This window comes from Rhinatrema bivittatum, chromosome 3 (assembly GCF_901001135.1).
Source record: "Rhinatrema bivittatum chromosome 3, aRhiBiv1.1, whole genome shotgun sequence".
In the NCBI taxonomy this organism is placed as follows: Eukaryota; Metazoa; Chordata; class Amphibia; order Gymnophiona; family Rhinatrematidae; genus Rhinatrema; species Rhinatrema bivittatum.
The window spans coordinates 255,152,652-255,173,166 of NC_042617.1; the positions used below are offsets into that span (position 1 = coordinate 255,152,652).

The 20,515-nt window shown below is 41.6% G+C and overlaps 1 protein-coding gene across 1 annotated transcript in view; it reads left to right on the plus strand.

Annotated features, from left to right (window-relative positions):
- NINL (ninein like) overlaps positions 1-20,515 on the plus strand; it is a 331,277-nt gene that overhangs the window by 154,526 nt on the left and 156,236 nt on the right. Inside the window, 2 exon segments of the mRNA XM_029594490.1 lie at positions 14,411-14,578; positions 16,671-16,807. Coding sequence (XP_029450350.1) covers positions 14,411-14,578; positions 16,671-16,807 — 305 coding nt within the window.

Here is a 20,515-nt window from a genome sequence, read left to right on the forward strand (position 1 = left end):
TTATAAACATTTCTGTTATAATACAGAGCGAGAGCTACAACAACTAAACATAACTAGACTTCATCCAATGAACATTTCAAGTTACCTTCAGCCCTTTTCACCCCCCCCTGCTTCCCACCCTAGCCTCCCTCCTCTCCCCAGATGGCCATTATATACTTAGGGGTAGATTTTAAAAGGTGCGCGTGCGGATTTTATAACATGCGCACACCGGCATAGTTATTTTATTTTACTACTTATTATGGTTTTTTTGTTTTAATACTTACTACCCCCCCCCAGAGTGAAAGTAGTTTGCTCATTGGTGACTGCCGGTGCGTGCTTCCCCAGGACAGCGGCTAATGGCCGCTATCCCAGCCGGCCTCCGCCCGCCCCTTTTTCAGGGCCCTGCACTTGTGTGCGTGGCCAGGCACTTTTGAAAATGTGCACGGCGCGCGCAGGGCCCGGCCACACGCGTAAGTGCCGATTTTTACACGCAAGGCCGTTTTAAAATTCGGCCGTAAATGCACTTACAATCATACTACAAATTCTAGGAGAGTGATTTTAGGTATGGATCCCAAATTTTTAGAAACTTCTTTTGTCGTTTTCTATTACTTTTAAGCACAATTAATCTTTCCATAAGCAGTAAACTGTGCATACAGTTACGCCACATTTCTAAGGTAGGAGACTCACCTCATATCCATTGTATCAAGATACATTTTTTTTTATCATGCAACTTGCTTTTCGTACAAATGCTAGCAAATTTGACTCTGATATTTCGCAATCGTCCAAAGCATCCAATAAACATAGTTTGACATCCACCGTTACTGGACGCTCCACCCAAATTGAAATGTGCTCAAAAACATCTACCCCAAATTTTTGAATAATGGGACATAACCAAAAACAATGGAAAAAGGGACCCTTTAGTTTGTTTTTCATCATTTTCCCTACATTATTTCAGTAAATGGAAGCGGTGGCAACCCTGCACAAACTTGGGTGCCTGAAAAAAACTGTTTGCAAAGCTTTGACCTGCTCGCAAGCACTTTTGATATCGTTCCAACAGCCTGAAATTGGCAATTTTATTCCAGCACATCAATCCTAGAGATGAGAATCTGGAAAATGTTAGCCCTGCCTTATGCATAGTTAACAATTTATATGCCACTTGCAGTCACCTCCCCTGCCATATATCATAGCACTTCAGTTGTTTGAAAAAGCTTTCTAATAACTGTGGCATGCAGCCTCATAAACAAGTAAAGTATTCACAGAAGTACATTATTATGACCAGCCTCCTTCTCCAACTATGGGCCGGATTATCCCATTTAAGTCATGAGTAGTTTGATAATAGTGTTTGAGGTTAGCTAGCCTGGTAATTCTGTTAGAGCTCTGACATTCAGAGCTAAATGTTTGACAACTTTAAAAGGAGACTTGTATTTAGAGAGTCCAGCGGCACCGCCTAGACCAGCGGTTCTCAACCTGTGGGTTGCGACCCCGGCGGGGGTCGAACGCCCAAAACACAGGGGTCGCCTAAAGCAGGGGTCCCCAACCACCGGTCCGCGGACCGGGACTGGGCCGTGGGAGTTTTTTGCCGGTCCGCGGTGCCGCCAAGCACCGGCAGGTGTGTCGCGCGCTCCCGGTCTCTCCCGCTGCTGTTGCCGCCGGGCTGTCAGCACGTTCAAACCCAGCGGGAACGGCAGCGGCGCTAGAAGAAGCTGTGCACCCGTGGCTGGGCCTTTTCTTCTTCCTGCGCCTGCCCCCACCTCCCGTGACCCGGAACAGGAAGTGAATCGCGGTGCGCGGGAAGGAGAGAGAGCCGCGCGAAAAAGTAGCAGCAGCGGCTGCAGCATCGGTCCTCGAGCAATAGAAGTAGCCGGTAATGGAGAAAGGAGACAGCAGCATGAGCCTCCCGCGGCCGATGGGATTCTTCTTTCTTGGCCAGCGGAGGCTGCTGCAGCTCCCATTTGTGCTCGGGGGAGAAGAGGAAGTGAGTGAGAGAAAGAGAGAGAAGCAGCCAGCCAGCCTGTGTGTGATTGACTGGTCAGAGAGCTGATGTGTGTGTGTGTATGTGAGAGACAATGAAAGTGATTGCTCAGGGAGATGACTGATGTGTATGTGAGAGTGTGAGACATTAGTCAGGGAGGTGACTGATGTGTGTGTGTGAGAGAGAGAAAAAGCATGGAAGTGAGAAGTCTGGGTATGTGAGAAAGCATGGGCGGAAGAAGCCTGGTGTTGTGGGGGTGAAAGAAAGCATGGGAGTGAGAAACCTGGGTGAGTGTGCATGCATGAGAGAGAGAGACTGCTTGGTAAGGTGATGGTGCGTGTGAGAGAAAAAGACTGGTGTGTGTGGGTGAATATGAGAGAATGTGATTCAGGGAATGAGAAGCCTGTGCACGTGGAGAGTGAGCATGGAAATGAGAGAGAGACTGGTGTGTGTGTAACAGAGAGAAAGTGATTATGGGAATGAAAAGCCTGTGCATGTGGAGAGAACAAGCATGGGAGTGAGAGACTGGTGAGTGAGTGAGTGTGTGTGTGTGAGAGAGAGAGAGAGAGACAGAGAAAGTGATTATGAGAGTGAGAAGCCCATATATGTAAGTAGAACACGGGAGTGGGAAGCCTGTGTGTGTATGGCATGAGAGAAACTGTTCAGGAAGGTGACTGGTGTGTGTGTGTGTGAGAGTGATTATGAGAGTGAGAAGCCCGTATATGTAAGTAGAACACGGGAGTGGGAAGCCTGTGTGTGTGTGTGTGTGTATGGCATGAGAGAAACTGTTCAGGAAGGTGACTGGTGTGTGTGTGCCAAAGACTGTTTGGGAGATGATTGGTGTGTGAACGACAGAAACTGGTCATGGGGGCATGACTGGTATGGTGTGTGTGTGTGAGAGACATGGGCACTAAGGAAAAGGACCATAAGTATAGAGCTTAGCTTCTACTGCTGCTTCTGGTGAGTGCCACGGCCTGCAGGGAAGGGGAGTAGGAGAGCTGCTGGAGGGGGTAAGTAAAGGTGGCTTTTTAAGTTTATTTTCTTGACTGCCATTTTAATTGTGTGATGTCTGCTTTTTTGAAATATTTTATTGGTGTTTGGAGAATGTTTAATAGTTTTTATGAGTTTTTAATTGTTGGATGTTCATAGCTGTTTTGAAACATTTATTCTGCTTATTAGTATAGTTTTACAATTATTTCTGTGTGGGAATCTATAGCTGCTTGCTAGTTCTGTTTTCCTAATAAGAGGTGTATTGGTTTTTAGGACCTGATTTAATATTTGTAGTGTTGCCTTTTCATAGATAGGGTTGCTCCTGTTTGAGTGTATTCCATAATACAGGTGTAACTGTGTGCGGATTAGTTTATGTGCATTACTACAGATCCTGGGAGTATGTTAGGTCGGTTCTGTGTCTGTTACCGAGATGAGATATTTTGCTAGCATGTAAGCGTTTGTATCGGTCTTATTTGTTGTGTTTTCTCAGAGGACATGCATTGGTGGTAAACTGCTGTCTTTTCATAAGTAGGGCTATTGAGCCTGGAAATGGAAGGAGTTTGAGTTGCTGTTACTGAGATGTCACTAGAACCAGAATATCTTTTTTGTAGGGTGAGTTGTATGGGGAATGTCATAATTCTGCTTTACATCCATTATTGTGGGTCAGGGGGGTTCCTGTGGATACAAACTGTACTTTTACATCTAGCCCCGTGACGATCATGGGTCAGTGTGCCATGCATGTGAGAACCTATGGTGAGTTGAGTTACATTCACATTATAAATGTCATAATTAAATGATAATTGTGCACTAAAATCCAACCCCATCCATAACCCCGCCCCCATATGACCAAAGCCCCGCCCTCACCCCACCCTCACAGGGCGAGGGCGGGGCGAGGGGTCACCGCAACATGAGGAACTGTATTGCGGGGTCACGGCATTAGAAAGGTTGAGAACCACTGGCCTAGAATTTTTAGGATTTTCCAAATGTTGTCTTACAAGCAAAGTATACTCCCGAATCTTCAAGCCCCTGCATGGTTGGGACTTTTTTTCCTTTTATAATTATTTTAATTGTGCACCACCTCATGGTTGATTAATTTAGGAGGTATAGAAAATTTAATAAAGAAATAAATGATGCGGGAAACTAACGTGAGAGGGGAGGAGACAAACATCACATTGTCAGCATATATGGTAGTGCCAGTCTATGTGTGTCTCATCTCTCCACACCTTTTAGATAGAGATGCATTCTGATCCCAGCAAGAAGTGCTATGCAGTCATAGAAACATGACAGCAGAAAGAGACCCATGGCCCATCTAGCCTGCACATTCATTCAATTTATTTAGCCTTACAATTCCTATTGCTCCCTCAGAGATCAGTTGCTATGTGGCTCGGCTAGTTAGCCAGATAAACATATCCAGCTAACTAGCAGGGTATATGTCTATCTGGCTAACTTTAGAACAGCTCTAAGGACCGACCAGAGATAGCCAAATAAGTAAAGCCCAAAAACACCTCAAGGCCACCCCTGGAACGCCCCTTTTTTATCCAGCTAAATTCTAGTCAGATAAAGGCTAAATTTAGATGTGTAAACCATTTAGATGGATAACTACTGGCTTTTGAATATTGACATCCTGTGTTTATCCTATGCTTTCTTGAATTCAGATACTTTTTTTGTCTCCACCACCTCTGCTGGGAGACTGTTCCATGCATTCACTACTAACAAAGGAATCCAGATCTGCGCTTCGCTCATAGGCTCCCTCCTCCCCTCAATAAATACAGACAAGTGTTGGCGTTATAAAAAGGCCGCAGTTTATTTCAACAACCCGAGCCCGTACAGTAAACATGTAACCAACAACATGTCGGCCCAACTTGCCCCCCCACCCTTTTCCCAGTTCCATTTTTGCTACATACCACTACGCCCCAGTGGTAAGCAATTCACCCCTTTACTTACCACGCCTCGTCCCAGCGATGGTAAGCCGTGGTCAATGAGCTTTAGCTCCTAGGTCTTTTGACCGTCTCGTGCAGCAGCCCCCCCAACTGCACGAGACTCCCCCCCCCCCCCCCCCCATGCCAATTAACAAACAATTTATATACAGATTAAGCTTTGGGCTCGGGTTTCCGCATCAACTGCGACAAAATTCCACATCAAACCATGCATTGAACAACAGTACAGTTTTAATCACAATAGGGGAGGGTGGGAGGGAAACCAAAAAGCCCCGCTCAAATTGTGCTCCTTCCCTCGCTCGATGCTTGCGCTGACTGAACCTAGGACCGTTAGCAGCATTGACCAATAGAAACGCAAGGATTTTAAATCGCTGGCAACTTACCATTGGCCAATGCTTTACTGCTCGTTCCACCCTCCCCCCCTCCATGGAACTGTGCCTATGCGCGCCTTTCCCTTTGTTACAGCTAGCAGCAAGGGACAAGCCCATGCTGCTGCTCACTTTCTCCATAAATAAATATTTCCTAAGATTATTTATTTATTTAGTGATTTTTTTATATACCGCGGCACGTTAAAAACATCACCTCGGTTTACAATAAAAATAACACAGCAATAAGCTTTACATTCAACAGGAAATACAGTGTACAAAATGGTTCAATTATTAACAAGAATTTAAAACAAGTACAATAAACCAATGAACGAATGCAAAGAACAGTTCAATGTTAAATAGTAAGTCGAGTGTTAACCATGTGATCAGAGACAGTAAAGTCAATTTATAGCAGCGAGGAACATCTATACGGGTCAGCAGTGGAGGATCGTAGGAGAAGGGTTATACAGGATAGATAAATCGGAAAGTCAGGAGTAAACATGGTCAGTGAGTGTAAGCTTGCTCAAACAGCCAGGTTTTGAGGTTCTGCTTAAATTTCCTGTGGCAGGGTTCTAGGCGTAGATCAGTGGGCATTTTGTTCCAAATGTTAATGCCGGCTATCGTGAATGAGCGTTCTCTAGTGGCTGCATGTTTGATGTGTTTAATTGGAAATAACGAAAGTTTGGCTTGGTGCATTTTTCTAATTGGTCTCTTTGAAGTGTGGAAAGTAAAGTGGTCGTGGAACCATTGCATATCTTGGTTGTAGATCGACTTATGGATGAGTGTGAGAACTTTGAAAAGAATCCTAGATGCTACAGGAAGCCAATGAAGGAACATGAGAGCTGGAGTAATGTGATCATGGCGGTGTGTATTAGTGAGTAGGCGAGCAGCGGCGTTTTGTAACATCTGTAGTGGTTGTAGTGTGTTTTTAGGGAGACCTAGAAGTATAGCATTACAGTAGTCCAGTTTTGGTAATATTGTGGCTTGAAGCACTGTCCTGAAGTCATAAGGATGTAGCAGAGGTTTAATTCTTTTTAGTGTATGTAATTTGAAGAATCCATTTTTGATTGTATCCGTGATGAATTTCTTCAAGGAGAAATGATTATCGACGATAACGCCAAGGCTGCGGACTTGTTGTAAATGGAGTGAGTCCGAGGGTGAGATGAGTGATGGGTTGAAGGAGGTATTATTGTGTGATGAAATGATGAGGAGCTCTGTTTTGGAAGTGTTTATTGCTAGGAAGTTTTCAGTAAGAAATTTCTTTATTTCCATCAGGGCCGAATCCCAAGTTTTAAGGGCATTAGATAATGAATCGTTGATAGGGATGAGGATCTGTACATCATCTGCGTATATGAAATGAGGAAGGCCTAGTTTGACCAGAAGACGACAGAGTGGAGCTAGGTATATATTAAAGAGGGTAGATGAAAGCGAGGATCCTTGTGGAACACCTTGTGCTAGATTTCTAGGTTTCGAAACATAGCAGTCAACTTTTACACTGTATGTCCTGTCCTTCAGAAACGATTGGAGCCAGCATAGGGCAGTGCCAGTAATACCAATTTGTGCGAGTCGGGAAAGGAGGGTATTGTGGTTGACCGTGTCAAATGCAGAAGAAATATCAAGGAGAGCCAGTAAGTAAGAATGACCAGAATCAATGGTTTTGAGTATTGAGTCTGAGAGTGATACCAGAAGAGTTTCTGTACTATGGTTCTTATGGAACCCATATTGTGAAGGGAAGAGTAATAGATTATCATCAAGAAAGTCAGTGAGTTGTTTATTGATGACTTTCTCTAAGATTTTAGACAAGAATGGGAGGTTGGATACTGGACGATAGTTAGCCGGTTCCGACGGATCCAAATCAGTTTTTTTGAGTGTAGGCTTTATTATATCATGTTTGAGTTGCATTGGAAAAACTCCAGTCGCAATTGATTTGTTGATAATGTTAGCGATGGGGGTGGCAATCCTTGTGGGAATAGAGAGGAGTGTTTTGGTTGGCATGATATCGATTGGGTGCATGGCAGGTTTGATTTTTTTAAGGATCCCCTCAATTTCTGATACAGTTATCGTTTCGAAATTTGACAGCGTAGTAGAGGTGCACATGGTGTTGGAGGTTAGTAGGGTTGTTGGCGGAGCTGGATTAGAGAAGCGAGCCATGATATTAGCCACTTTGTCATAGAAGTAGGTAGCTAATTTCTCACATTTGTTTTCATTTTCATTGGTTTGGTAGGTATGTATGGTAGGAGTGATTATGCTAGATACATATTGGAAGAGGGCACGCGGGTTGAACTGGTATTGGTGTATTCTTGCTGTATAATAGTTTTTCTTGGATTCATTGGTGGTTTTACGGTATTGGTGGAGTAGGGATTTGTACTTTTGAAGTAGTGTTGGATCTTTGTTTCTGCGCCATTTCTTTTCTAGTTTACGAAGATCGAGTTTCATTGTTCTCAGGTCTGTGGTGTACCAGGGTTTTTTGTTTTTCTTCTCAGAGCAGATCTCTTTTGTTAGAATAGGGCAGAGTCAATTTGCAATGTTACTGGTAAGTTGATGCCAAGAAGAACAGGCAGAGTTAGCATCAGAGAGGTCTAGTTTGTGGATATCCTCTGCAAGGGCCTCAATAATATCTTCAGTTTTACATTTTTTTCTGAAATTTATGGTTCTTTTCTTAGGAAGTGGCGTGTGGGGGTTGTAGTTGAAAGTGCAGCATGCATCAACTCGATAGTGGTCTGACCAAGGTATAGGAGTGCATTGGGGGTGGTCAGAGCATATTAGTGAGTTCGTGAATATAACATCCAGAATGTGTCCTGCCTTGTGTGTGGGTTCCGAGACTATTTGTTTAAAACCAAGTGCGTTTAGCGTAGAGAGTGTGGCATCACATGCTGGTGTAAGAGGTGAGCGATCAAAATGAAGGTTAAGATCGCCAAGTATGATGGCAGGTATGTTGATATTGATGTGTTTGGTGATGTATTCAGAAAGTGGTGATGGATTTTTTTTCCAATATGCCCAGGGGGGCATAGATTAAACAAATTTGTAAGTCTTTTGATTTGAAGAGACTAATCTCAATTTTATGAGGAGGTAAAGTGGGTTGTAGAGTAAAATTGAATTTCTTTTTTGCCGCCAGAAGAAGACCACCTCCCTTCTTTTTAGGTCTCGGGACAGAGAAGATATTGTAAGAATCTGTAGGGAGCTGATTTATTATAGCGGTATCTGTGCTTTTTAGCCAGGTCTCAGTGATTGCACATCCTTCCTTTCACCCTCATCCAATGACCCCCGTCTGGAGCCTCTTTTCTATTGAAAGAGTCTAGTCTCCTGTGCATGGAAACCTTTGAGATATTTAAATATTTCTGTTATATCCCTTATCTTGCCTTTCCTCTAGGATATACATGTTTAGATTTTTGTCTATCCCCATATGCTTTAGAACGAAAACCACTGATCATTGTAGCAACCACCCTCTGGACTGACTTCAATTGGTTTATATTCTTTTGAAGGTGTGGTCTCCAGAATTGTACACAGTATTCTCAGTGAAGTCTCACCAGGGACCTTACAGTGGCAATATCACCTCCCTTTTTCTACTGACCATTCCTCTCCCTATGCAGCCAAGCATCTTTCTGACTTTAGCTTTTGCTTTATCCATCGATCCCAGGACTGATGCCTGAGGCACACCACTAGAAATGCGCCCTCCCACTTCTCAGAATAAACTCCATTTACCACTACACTTTGTTGCTTCTCACTTAACCAGTTTCTAACCCAGTCAGTTACTGTAGGTTTCAAACAAAGGGCGCTCAACTTATTTATAAGTCTCCTGTGCGGAACCGTGTCAAAGGCTTTACTGAAATCCAAGTACATTAGAGCCAATGCAATATGGTGCTCTGAACCGAGTGCACTGTTAACCTGCAGTCGGATGCGAGTAGAATAGGTGCTAATCAATCCCCTAATGAAATAAGGGGATTAGCACATATTCAACACGCGTCCAATGCAGAGTGAATCTAATAGCGCTCATCCCATGCAAATGCACGTGAATGAGGCTATTAGGCATTCACTCCCAATACAAAAAGAAAAATGTGCGTCTTGGACACACATTTAACTGTCATCTATTAACGCCTGCCTGGAGCAGGCGTTAATAGTTGTGCACATCAAAAAAAGATGAAAAAGAAAAGAAATAAAACTAAAAAAAATTTGACAGTCGGACCCATCATGAAAACTGATGCCAAGTTTATCGGCGTCGGTTTACCTTACCGGCGGACAGCCACTAAAACCGACACCGATAAACTTGGTGTTGGTTTTTAGCGGTGAACGGTAGTCACGAAAACCAACGCCAGGTTTATTGGCGCCTGTTTTCGTGGCTGTCTGCCGGTAAGGTAAGCCAACGCTGATAAACTTGGTGTCAATTTTCGTGACTGGCATACGGCAGTCACGAAAATTGATTGGGTTTGTGTTAGCAAGGAGGCGCAAGGGTCACTTGTGCGACCCTAGCACATCCTTGCTAACACGACCCCCTCATTTAAATATTGCTTGGTGCCCACCTTGGGGGTGCCTGGGGCGCGTTAAGAGAGCGGGCGCTGACTGTTCAGCACCCACTTTCTAAGTGAGTTTATTCCATCGGCCCCATTATGTCTAGCATTGTCTCTTGATCCATCTCTTTGGTCACCCAATCAAAGAAATTATCATATTCATCTGATAAGATTTACCTCTAGTAAAACCATGCTGCCTTGGAATATGGAGTCCATTGGATTCCAGAAACTGCACCATTGTTTGTTTAAGCAGTGAATCCCTTCTACTCTTTCTTTCTAAGCCTAAATAGAAAATTTGCCCATGAAACAAAAAAGCAATGCAAAAACTCCCTTTTTCAAAAAATAAAAAGAACTAAAGCAATTTATTTTAAAAAATCCTTTTCAAAATAAGGTCTCTGCAGTTGAATTTTTTATAATTTATACTTTATTAATTTCCAATTCACATTCAAGTGATATCATGTTATTCAAACAATCAATATAAGGCAATTAAAGTGTACTAACATATTGAAATCATAAAATACATAATAAACCAATTATAGCACCTTTATCAAATAAAGGGAGCAGTCTAAACATAACCTTATTATAAATTTTTTCGAAAGAGGGAGGATTTAATTTCTATTATGAAATCATTCTCGCTTTTATAATCATATCAAACAACTCCTAATTTTTATCCTTGGTCTCACAATTCCAAATCATTAAATATTTGAGCATGCTACACCAATACCTCTTAATCCAGATGTAACCTCAGTTTTTGAAGTCTTCACTCCTATAGAAATAACCGCCAGTTCTTATTTACTTAACCCTATTCTGTAGACGTAAACTTTTCATGAAGACTGTAATCTGTAAGCACCTGTATTTATTATAAGAATTTGTATTTACTATTTATATTTATTATTTAGCTATTAACATTGTTCTGTTACCACTTGGTACTATTTCTCTCCTTTACCTCAAACTCTAAGTTCCTACTAAGTTAGCCATGTTATTTATACCCAATCGTTGGATGTAATTGTATATTTGTTTAATTGTTCAATCTGTTTGATGTAATTTTCTGTTCCTTGTTCTGTGTAAACCGAAGTGGTATGCACTAGTGCATGAACTCCGGTATATAAAAGCCTTTAAATAAATAAATAAATAATTCATTACCCACATTTGTTATTAATGCTACTTGATTAGACTTTTCTAATTCTTTATCCCTTAAAAAATTCTCCATATGAGAAGGAATAGTGAAAATAAACTTATTTCCTTGATAGTTCACAAAACATTTGCAAGGGAACCTTAAGAAAAAGGTTGCTCCTAATTCCAATGTTTTGTCTTTCAATTTAAGAAATTGCTTTCTACGACCCTGCGTAGTTTTAGATACGTCAGGGAAAATATATACTTTCTGCCCACAAAATAAAAATTCACGGTTTTTTAAGGCTTTCTCAAATATGGACTCTTTATCCCTCTCTTGAACAAATGAAACAAATAAAGTTGTTCGCTTATTTATTACATCCAGGGAATCTTCCAAAAATGTTGATATCCCTGGGGATTGAATATCATTCATTCCACCAGGTCCATCAACCAATCTTAGGGGAAAATAATAGATTTTTGAAATAAGAGGAATTTCCTCATCCTTATAAGCTAATATCTCCTTCAAGTATTTAACAAACATTTCCAACGGCGACATTAATCTTGTATACGGAAAGTTAACAAAACGCAAATTCTTAATTCGAAATATGTTTTCCAAATTTTCTATATCATTATGTAAGATCACATTATCTGACACACGTATACTCTCAATGCTTTGAATATTCTGAACATCTGTTGTTAATTTATTCACTCTAGTTTCTATATCTACCATCTTTTTCCATTGTTCAGCTAACATTGCTTTATTATTATTCACCATCAATGTAAGGGAAGAGTTCATTTGGGTAACATTAGTGTCTAATTTAACTAGCATCCTCCACAGATCCCGCATTGTCACTTTGGAAGCATCCAATCCTACTGATTGTATGCTCTCATGAGATGGATTTATTATACCAATCTCACCTCCTAGATGTATCAAAGACAAAGGATGTAGACGCTTGGAACCTACCACTTCCGGTAGTGCCTCCCCTCTACTTACATCTGCAGACTCATTTCCAGTGGTATTGTCCACGGTTGCTGCTCCTGGGGGCTGCGTAGGTGTGGGTCTCGTGCCTGGACTTAACGAGACTTAAAACAAGTCTCTGTTACTGTCCACTTGTGGCATATTTAACCTGTTCAGATGGGTGTCCATCGGTCCGGTTATAGGAGTATTCGGGGAGGATGTATAGGCCTTAGCCTTCCTTTTACGCCCCATAAATCAACAACAAACTTCAGGCAAACAGGCAGCAAAGGTGGTCAAAGCCGGTCTAAGCCGTGCGCGCCTTAGGTGACTCCGCGCCGCAGTCTCACGGGGTTTTGAGGCCCCGGGTCAGCAGTGATGTCATGCGGTCACCAGCTGGGTAAGATCACAATTACCGCCGCCTGCAGAGCTCAGGAATCCTCCTCTTTCTCCTTCCTGCCGCTCCGAATAACGCCGCAGTCTCGCGGGGTTTTGAGGCCCCGGGTCAGGCAGTGATGTCACGCGGTCACCAGCTGGGTAAGATCACAATTACCGCCGCCTGCAGAGCTCAGGAATCCTCCTCTTTCTCCTTCCTGCCGCTCCGAATAACGCCGCAGTCTTGCGGGGTTTTGAGGCCCCGGGTCAGGCAGTGATGTCATGCGGTCACCAGCTGGGTAAGATCACAATTACCGCCGCCTGCAGAGCTCAGGAATCCTCCTCTCTCTCCTTCCTGCCGCTCCCTCTGCAGTTGAATTTAAGCCAGAAATATTACCTGTTTATAGTTTAGCTCTTACAAGAATGGCTGTCAACCGAGTTTAAATTTGACCTTCCCGAACAGATGTATGGCATTATACACTCCCAAAAAGGAAAATTATATATGTATTTAAAAATGTATAGACCACTTATCATAATTCCTAAGTGATTTACAATAAAACATCCAAAATAGTTAAAACATAGCAATATAAAATCAAACATTGGCTCTTAAAAAACCCAATAAAACCATAGACAATAAAATCCTATTAACTCTGCTGGAGTCTTTAATACATATAACATCCTTTATCTCTGCTAAAAATCCTCAATACAATATTCTGTGATTTGGGGGTTGGCATGTGTTTGCTATCCAGTGCCAGCACTCTACTGAGCATCATGGAGGGCTGCAGGCCCCTGCAGCAGCTCCATGATGGGGTCAGCAAGGAGATAGGTTGGAGGGCATCTGGATACAATCCTTTTATTCCTTTGTCACACATCTAAATGGAATTATTGAAATGCAGGAAATGCTTTTCATTTAATTTTTTTTTCTTTTTGATGTCATATGTCCCTATATTATAGCCAGGACCGGTGAAACCATTTGGCGGGACTGGGCAGCCGTCTAGGGAGGAGTCAGTGGGTAGGGTGCCACGCTGGGTACACGAGGGCACCATTTTCAAATGTGAAGGGTAACAGCAGTCGTGGAGCACTCGCTAGGTTTCTGCAAGGAATGAGAGAAAGAGCTGTAGGAGGGAGATCATAACTCTATATATCTACCACTGTAAGAGGGGCACATTCAAGTCACGGTGGGGTTGTGTAGGGGCGATGTTACATTGGTCTGCCTAGGGTGCTACAGACCTTTGCATCGGCCCTGACTATAGCACTCTACATCCAGAGAGGAAGGAGCATATCAGTTTGACTCTTGAATTGGCTACATTTAAGCACCTCCTCAAGGGTATGTGACTTAAAGGCAGAGGAGGCTTGCGGCCAAAGAGACCTACCTTTACTGTTCCTTTACTGAGTCTCAGAATTGAGTTTCCCTAATTGGTAACAATGGAGCTAAGATGTTTTTCTGTTCTAAGATAACTAGATCATTTTCTTCGCCCTCCTCCAAATCTTTTCTCTGTTATGATCTAGAAGAAGAGATTGCCTGAGTTAGACAGAAATGCTGCTTCTACTGCATGTATCCTTTTTTTTTTTTACCCTTGAAACCTTGACGTTAGGCCATTCCATAAACTATAACATTTGTTAAGGCTGATGTCACTGGCACGACAATGAACTTAGTATAAGTTAACTTCTAAAGCAGTGTTTCAAATTCCTATTTTCCTACTTTATATATTTCACAGCATCCAACTGGACCTTAAAAGGACAATTGGTACTGGGATATTATTGTTGCTTATTTATGTACTCATTTTTGTCTGTTTTGGATTTGTTTTATTTCCTTAATAATATCTTTGTAGTTTTGTGCAATTTTGTACAATGTTTTGGGTGTGTTAATTTTTTTTTTATAACTGGGAAAGATAGATAAATATATAAAATAAAAATATTAACATTTGACCTGCTACTACAGACTTGACATGAATGGCTAAAATCAGCTTGTGCATGCCTGGAAAGGTCTCTGCACTGACCCAGCAGTTCCTAATACACTACTACGTTATCTGGGTATCATTTTTATTATATTAAGTCACTCCCATGATTGTTGGATGGTGTGAGGTAGCTGTAAAGAATCCCAGCCCTTTGTATTTGAATACTTCATCTTTCTTTATATGGTTCATCTCTAGGTCTATTCAAAGCTTAGAATTAATGGTTGCATTCATGGCTTACTGTAGTGCCCTATCTGAACTCTGCAGGCATTTGATGAGTCGGGGCGCAGAACAGCCACTCCATCATTGCTGTCCAGCTCTGGAGGGTGGCACATCTTCTCAAGTATTGATGATGGTACTGGCATCGTGAACCCTGAGAAAATAATTACCTTATGGGAAGAAGAAGGAGTTGAGGACAGCAAAGACATTTTGAAGGTTTGGAAGAACATTATCCTATTTAAGTAACTTCACACTTCAATAATAGTCCTCTCATCTAGCCAGAGAAGTCAGGGTGCAAATCCCACGGCTGCTCCTTTTGATCTTAGGCAAGTCACGTCACCCTCCATTGCCTCAGGTACAAACTTAGATTGTGAACCCTCTGGGGATAGGGAGATATCTACAGTACCTGAATGGAATCCACTTTGAAGTGCTAAAAAGTGGAATATAATATTAAAAACTAACAGGGTCATTTATCAAATCTCATTAGGGTGTTATTGTGGGTGCGATAAATTTAATGTGTGTTGCGCTAAAATTCCTATGCGATGCAGTAAAACAGCATGCGTTGTGATATCTGGAAAATTACCCTAAACCACACCCCTTTGTATATCACAGGCGCTATTCTTGCGAAATTTATAGTGAAATGATGAATCTAGGTCTCAAACAGCCTATGGCAAGAAAGCAGAAGCTAGATTTGACCAGCAAACTCCCTATTGCTGCCAGTTGAATGGATTTAGTTACTTGACAAAGGAAAATATAGTAGATGGGAAAGGCCAGAGAACAACTGATAAGAGAGCTGGATCTGTACCCAAAAGAGCAGGGACTGATATTGTTAGGATATCTAAACTGATGCACAAAAAAGATTTAGCTGTCCTTGTGATAGAGATGATATTTATCGCTTCTTCTATAAAGAAGCTTCAAATAGTCTGTCTAGATGAAAGCAGAAGAGCCCCACTGGTGTTTCATAACATGACTAATTTTCTCCCCTTGGGAAAGTGTCATTGAGGGATCCATACTTTACCATGGAATAACTTTTTTTTCCTTTATAAAAGCCATTGCAGTCGAGAATTGATGTAGATGAGAGCAGCATCTATATGAGATTTTTAGGCCTGTAACAATAACTATGTACCACCTAAGCACTAGTGAAGCATGCAAGAGGCCTACTTCATTCTCCTAAAAAATTCATAAAAACAACTTTCATTTTAACCTTCACAGTCTTCTTAGAAGTGATAGAACACCACCCCATCAATTCTATCCTCATGAGTGCTCCAGAATTCAACTCCTGAGGCAGCCGTGAACTTATCAAGAAACAGGCAGGGTAGTCCCAAATTTTCTTTGACATGGTATCCCACCAAAAAAAAAAATATATATATAGGCAAACTGCAGGGATAGTTGCTGAACACTTGCATTAAACAGAAAAATTATTAAGACATGGACCAGCCTTAGGCTGTAGGAAAATGCCATCAACTAGGAATGCTGCTGTGGACAGGAGTAGGGTGTCTTGCAAACAAAGGCAACAGTGAAAGCGCCTTTGCTGCTCTGTTAGCTCCACTGCTTGGTTCTGTGACATTCAAGAAAAGGGAGAGCAGCTTTCTTAAAGGGGTAGAGCTAGACTTTCAGGCCGATTGCAATATTGGTGCACGTAAAATGGCCACTCATAATTGAGCGCCCGCTCTCTTAACGCATGCTGATCCACCTCTCCTGGGTGCCCAATTTAATATTTAAATGGGGTGCCTCAGTAAAAAAAAAGGAGGCGCTAGGGAAAATTGTGCATCCCTAGTGCCTCCTCGGCATCGAGTGCCCAGGAGAGGTGACTGTCAGTGCAGGCTAGGAAAACGGATGCTCAATTTTACAAGTGTCCATTTTCCTAACTTGTGCAGAGCTACGAGTTAGGAAAGTGGAACCTCCTTTATTTATTTTTTTTCCAGTTCTCCTTATTTTTGTTTCCTCCAACTTAATATTGTCACAATATTATGTCAGAGGAACTACAGAAAAGCAGTATTTTCTGCTTTGCCGTTAACTTTTGGGGTTCCTCAAGAATTAAAACCTGCTCCGGGGCAGGCGTAATTTTTGAGAGTAAAAATGTGCGCATCAGGAATACATTGTTTTTTCTGCATCGTGGGGATGGGGGGTGAGTAATAGCTAATAGCCTCATCAACATGAATTTACGTATAAAGTCGTGCATTCAGCCGAGCGCACTATATTGCATCACCCTGCTTGTTTTAAAAGTGAGACAAGTGGAATACTTGTCTGTAAAACTTTGAAAATACTTTATTCACCGGTGATAACTTTTGTTTGTCATTGTCTGCAGACTTTAGATTTCTGTTCAGAAGAGCACGTGAACCTAGCAGAGCTGACTATGGTCTTGGATAACGAACTGATAGTTACCAAAAATGCAATCCACCAGGCCACCTTAGCATCTTACCGACATGAACTACTCTACCTGCAGTAAGGATTTTATCTTCATTTTCTTGGTTGGTTTAGTTGGTTGCCACTTTCGAAAATGAAATGTATTCCAGAAACCAGATAAGCAGCTTGATGTCAGGACTTTCGCTGACTTCTCTGCCAGTTTGCTCCTTATTGCGAGAGTGGGGAAATACAAACATATTAAAAATGATACCTTTTTATTGGACTAACAATACATTTTGAGAGTAATTTTATAACTGTGCAGTGGGATAAAGTCTGTGCATGCTTTTAACAGGCAGATTTTATCCCAGATTTTTATAGTGAACTTGTGTGCATAAGTGCCTAGGTACATATACAAACCTACACCTGCTGTTCGGAGGACGTAACATGTGAGTATTAACTTGCCCATTTAGCCCCTCTTCTGGTAATTGTTTGAGAAGGCAGGGGTCATGCTTGGTCCTGGTGCTAAATCCTGATAGTCTCTGCAGCCCTGGGGGTGGATTCTCTGAAAGGGGGGAAGTGGACCTGCAGGGCCCAAAATGCATAGGTGAAAACCTCAGTTGATCAGAATGGATGTTTAGTGAGTGCCAAATGAGGAGGCTAGACACTCTGGATGGGTGTTACAAACTCAAAGTTTACTATAACAGATCTTCAGCTGTAATCAACTGGCACCAGACACACTTGTTTTTTTGTTCCATCCATATCCAGGTGTATTCTACAGGCTTCTTATTACCTGTGCATGCATCCCTCAGTATCCCATCCTCCAAGGCATGGAAAGTACGGATCACAGGATGGGCAGGGGGGGTCTCCTAGGTGTGCTAGCTCTCACTTCCCAAATATATCGGAGGTCTTCATGTTTTTCCCAACTCTCATAGTCCTCTCTTCTTCTAGAGGGCCAGAGTCTCCAAATGGGGGGGTCTCAAATGAAAAAGCAAATGGTATAGTGGGATCTTTCAGACTGAAAGCTCCAAGAACAACAGCAGGGAAGAAAAAGCTCCTCCTGGATGGGCAAATTTCCTCCTGAAACTGAAAAGCAAAAATGCACCAAAAATATTCAAACTGTTTCACTAGGTACAAATTCACCATAAGAAGATAAGAAGTATCATGTTGGCTCAGACCAAGGTCCATTAAGCCTAGCATTCTGTCTCCAACAGTGGCTAATCCAGATCACGAGTACTCATCAGATCCCCAACAGTTGATCTGTTTCTTGTATCTCACTCCCAGGGATAAGCATTGGCTTTCCCGAGTCTGTCTGGCTAATAACTGTTTATGGACTTTTCCTTCAGAAACTTTTGAACCCCTCTGTTAGTTGCCTTGACCACATCCTCCGGAAACAGATTCCATAGCTTGATTGTGCACTGAGTGAAAAAATATTTCTTTCAATTTGTTTTAAGTCTGCCAGTTGCTAGTTTCATGGAGTGTCCCCTAGTCCTAGTGTTATTTGAAAGGGTAAATTAACCATTCCCAATTTACCCATACCACCCCACTCATGATAAAGACCAAAAAGGTCCATCCAGTCTGCCCAGTAAGTTTTATATATATTTTTTTATTTATTTGGTTAGTAACAGCTACTGCTCAATGCAGACTACCCATAAAGAGTAATGTAAACTACAGGTGTAATATAAAAGCTACCTCATTTCTTCGTTTCTAATTTCTAGCCAGTAAGGATCATCTGTGATTGTCCCACACTGTTTTGAATTTCATTACTGCTCTTCACCACCTCTTCTGGGAAGGCATGTCATGCATCCTTTACCCTTTACACGAAGAAATGTTTACTGACATTGTTCCTGAGTTTTCCCCTTGGAGTTTCATGTCATGATGCCTAGTTTTACAGCTTCCTTTCCATTGGAAAATATTTCATTTTTGTGCATCATTAATTCCTTTCAGGTATTTGAAAGAATGTATCATTTTATTTCATTTGCAAATGTGGTTACCTCACTTTATCGTTCCTCTCTCCAGATCATTTATAAATATGCTAAATAGCACAGGTCCCAATACAGACCCCGAGGATACTCCACCAACAACCTTTCCCCATTTGGAAAACTGACCATGTAGTCCTACCCTCGATTTCCTGACTTTTATCCAGTTACCAATCCACAATAGGACACTACCTCTGATCCTTTGACCTCCCAGTTTCCTGCGGCATCTCTCCTGAGGGACTTTGTTAAATGCCTTCTGAAAATCCAAATATGCTATATCAGTCGGCTCTCCTTTGTCCACATGCTTATTTACACCCACAAAAAAATTCTAGTAAATTGGCAAGGCAAGACTTCCCTTTACAAAACCCATGTTGACTCTCCCTCATTGAACCATGTCTATTTATGTGGCCAATAATTTTGTTTAAGAATGGTTTCAACCATTTTACCTGGCACTGAACTCAGGCTCATGGTCTGTATTTTCCTGGATCACCCCGGAGCCCTTTTTAAAAACTGGTCACCCTCCAATCTTCTGAAACCATGGCTGTTTTAAATAATAGGTTGCAAATTAGCAGAAACAGGTCTGAAATTTTATTTTTGAGTTCCTTCAGAATGCTTGGGTGAATACTGTCCAGTCCCAGAGATTTGTTATTCTTTAGTCTGTCAGTCTGAGTTATTACATATTCCAGTTTCAAAGTGATTCCATGTAGTCACTCAGTCATCACCATCAAAAAATGTTTTGGTGTGGGTATGACCCCCAATATCCTTCTCAGTAAAGACAGAGGCAAATAATTCATTTAGTTTTTCTGCTATTTCCTTGTCCTCTCTGACTACCCCTTTTACCTCTTTGTTATTAGTGGCCCAGCTTACCCTCTCACAGGTTTTTTGCTTCAAATGTACTTGAAAATATTTTCTTACTTGTTTTTACCTCTATGGCAAGCTTCTTTTCAAATTCTCTTAGCCTGCTTAATTACTTTTTCACATCCAACTTTCAGTGCTTATACTCTTCCCTATTTTCCTTATTTGGGTCTGCTTTCTATTTTTTTGAATGATGCCCTTTTTGGCTTCAATTACCTCTTTCACCTCACTATTAAACCACACCAGCAGTTGTTTGGTTTTCTTTCGACCATTTTAAATGCATGGCATACATTTTGTCTGGGCCTCATGGATGGTAATTTTGAACACTCTTCATACCTACTGTAAGTTTTTAATCTTGTGGATTGCTCCTTTCAATTTTCTACTAACAAATTTCCTCATTTTACCAGTCTTCCTTTCTATAGTTAATTGCTACTGCAGTAGTTTTTCATCTTCAGTGATTATGTCAAATTTTATTACATTATGATCACTGTTGGCAAGTGGCACCACCACCTTTATCACTTTCCACTGATCACTAGATCTAATTTAGTTTCCTCTCTTGTTGGTTCCATGACCAAATGCTGCATGAAGCAGTAATTAATGGCATCCAAGAACTTTACGTCCCTTTCATGTACTGATGTGACATTTTCTCAAGCAAAATTCAGGTAATTGTGATCTCCCATTATTATTCTGTTGCTTGTTTTTCAAGCCATTCTAATGTCTGTTAGTACTTTGTAATCTGTTTCATCATCCCAGTCAGGCAGATGGTAATATATCTCCACTACTATACTCTTCCTTTTTACCCTTGGAATTTCTATCCATAAGTATTCCAGAGTGCAGTTTGTTTACTGCCAAACTTTTGTTCTGTTTGACACTATGCCATCCTTAACATATAGGGCCATCCCTCCACTAATTTTATCTGCCCTATCATGTTGATATAATTTTTACCCTGGCATCACAGTGTCCCATTGATTATCCC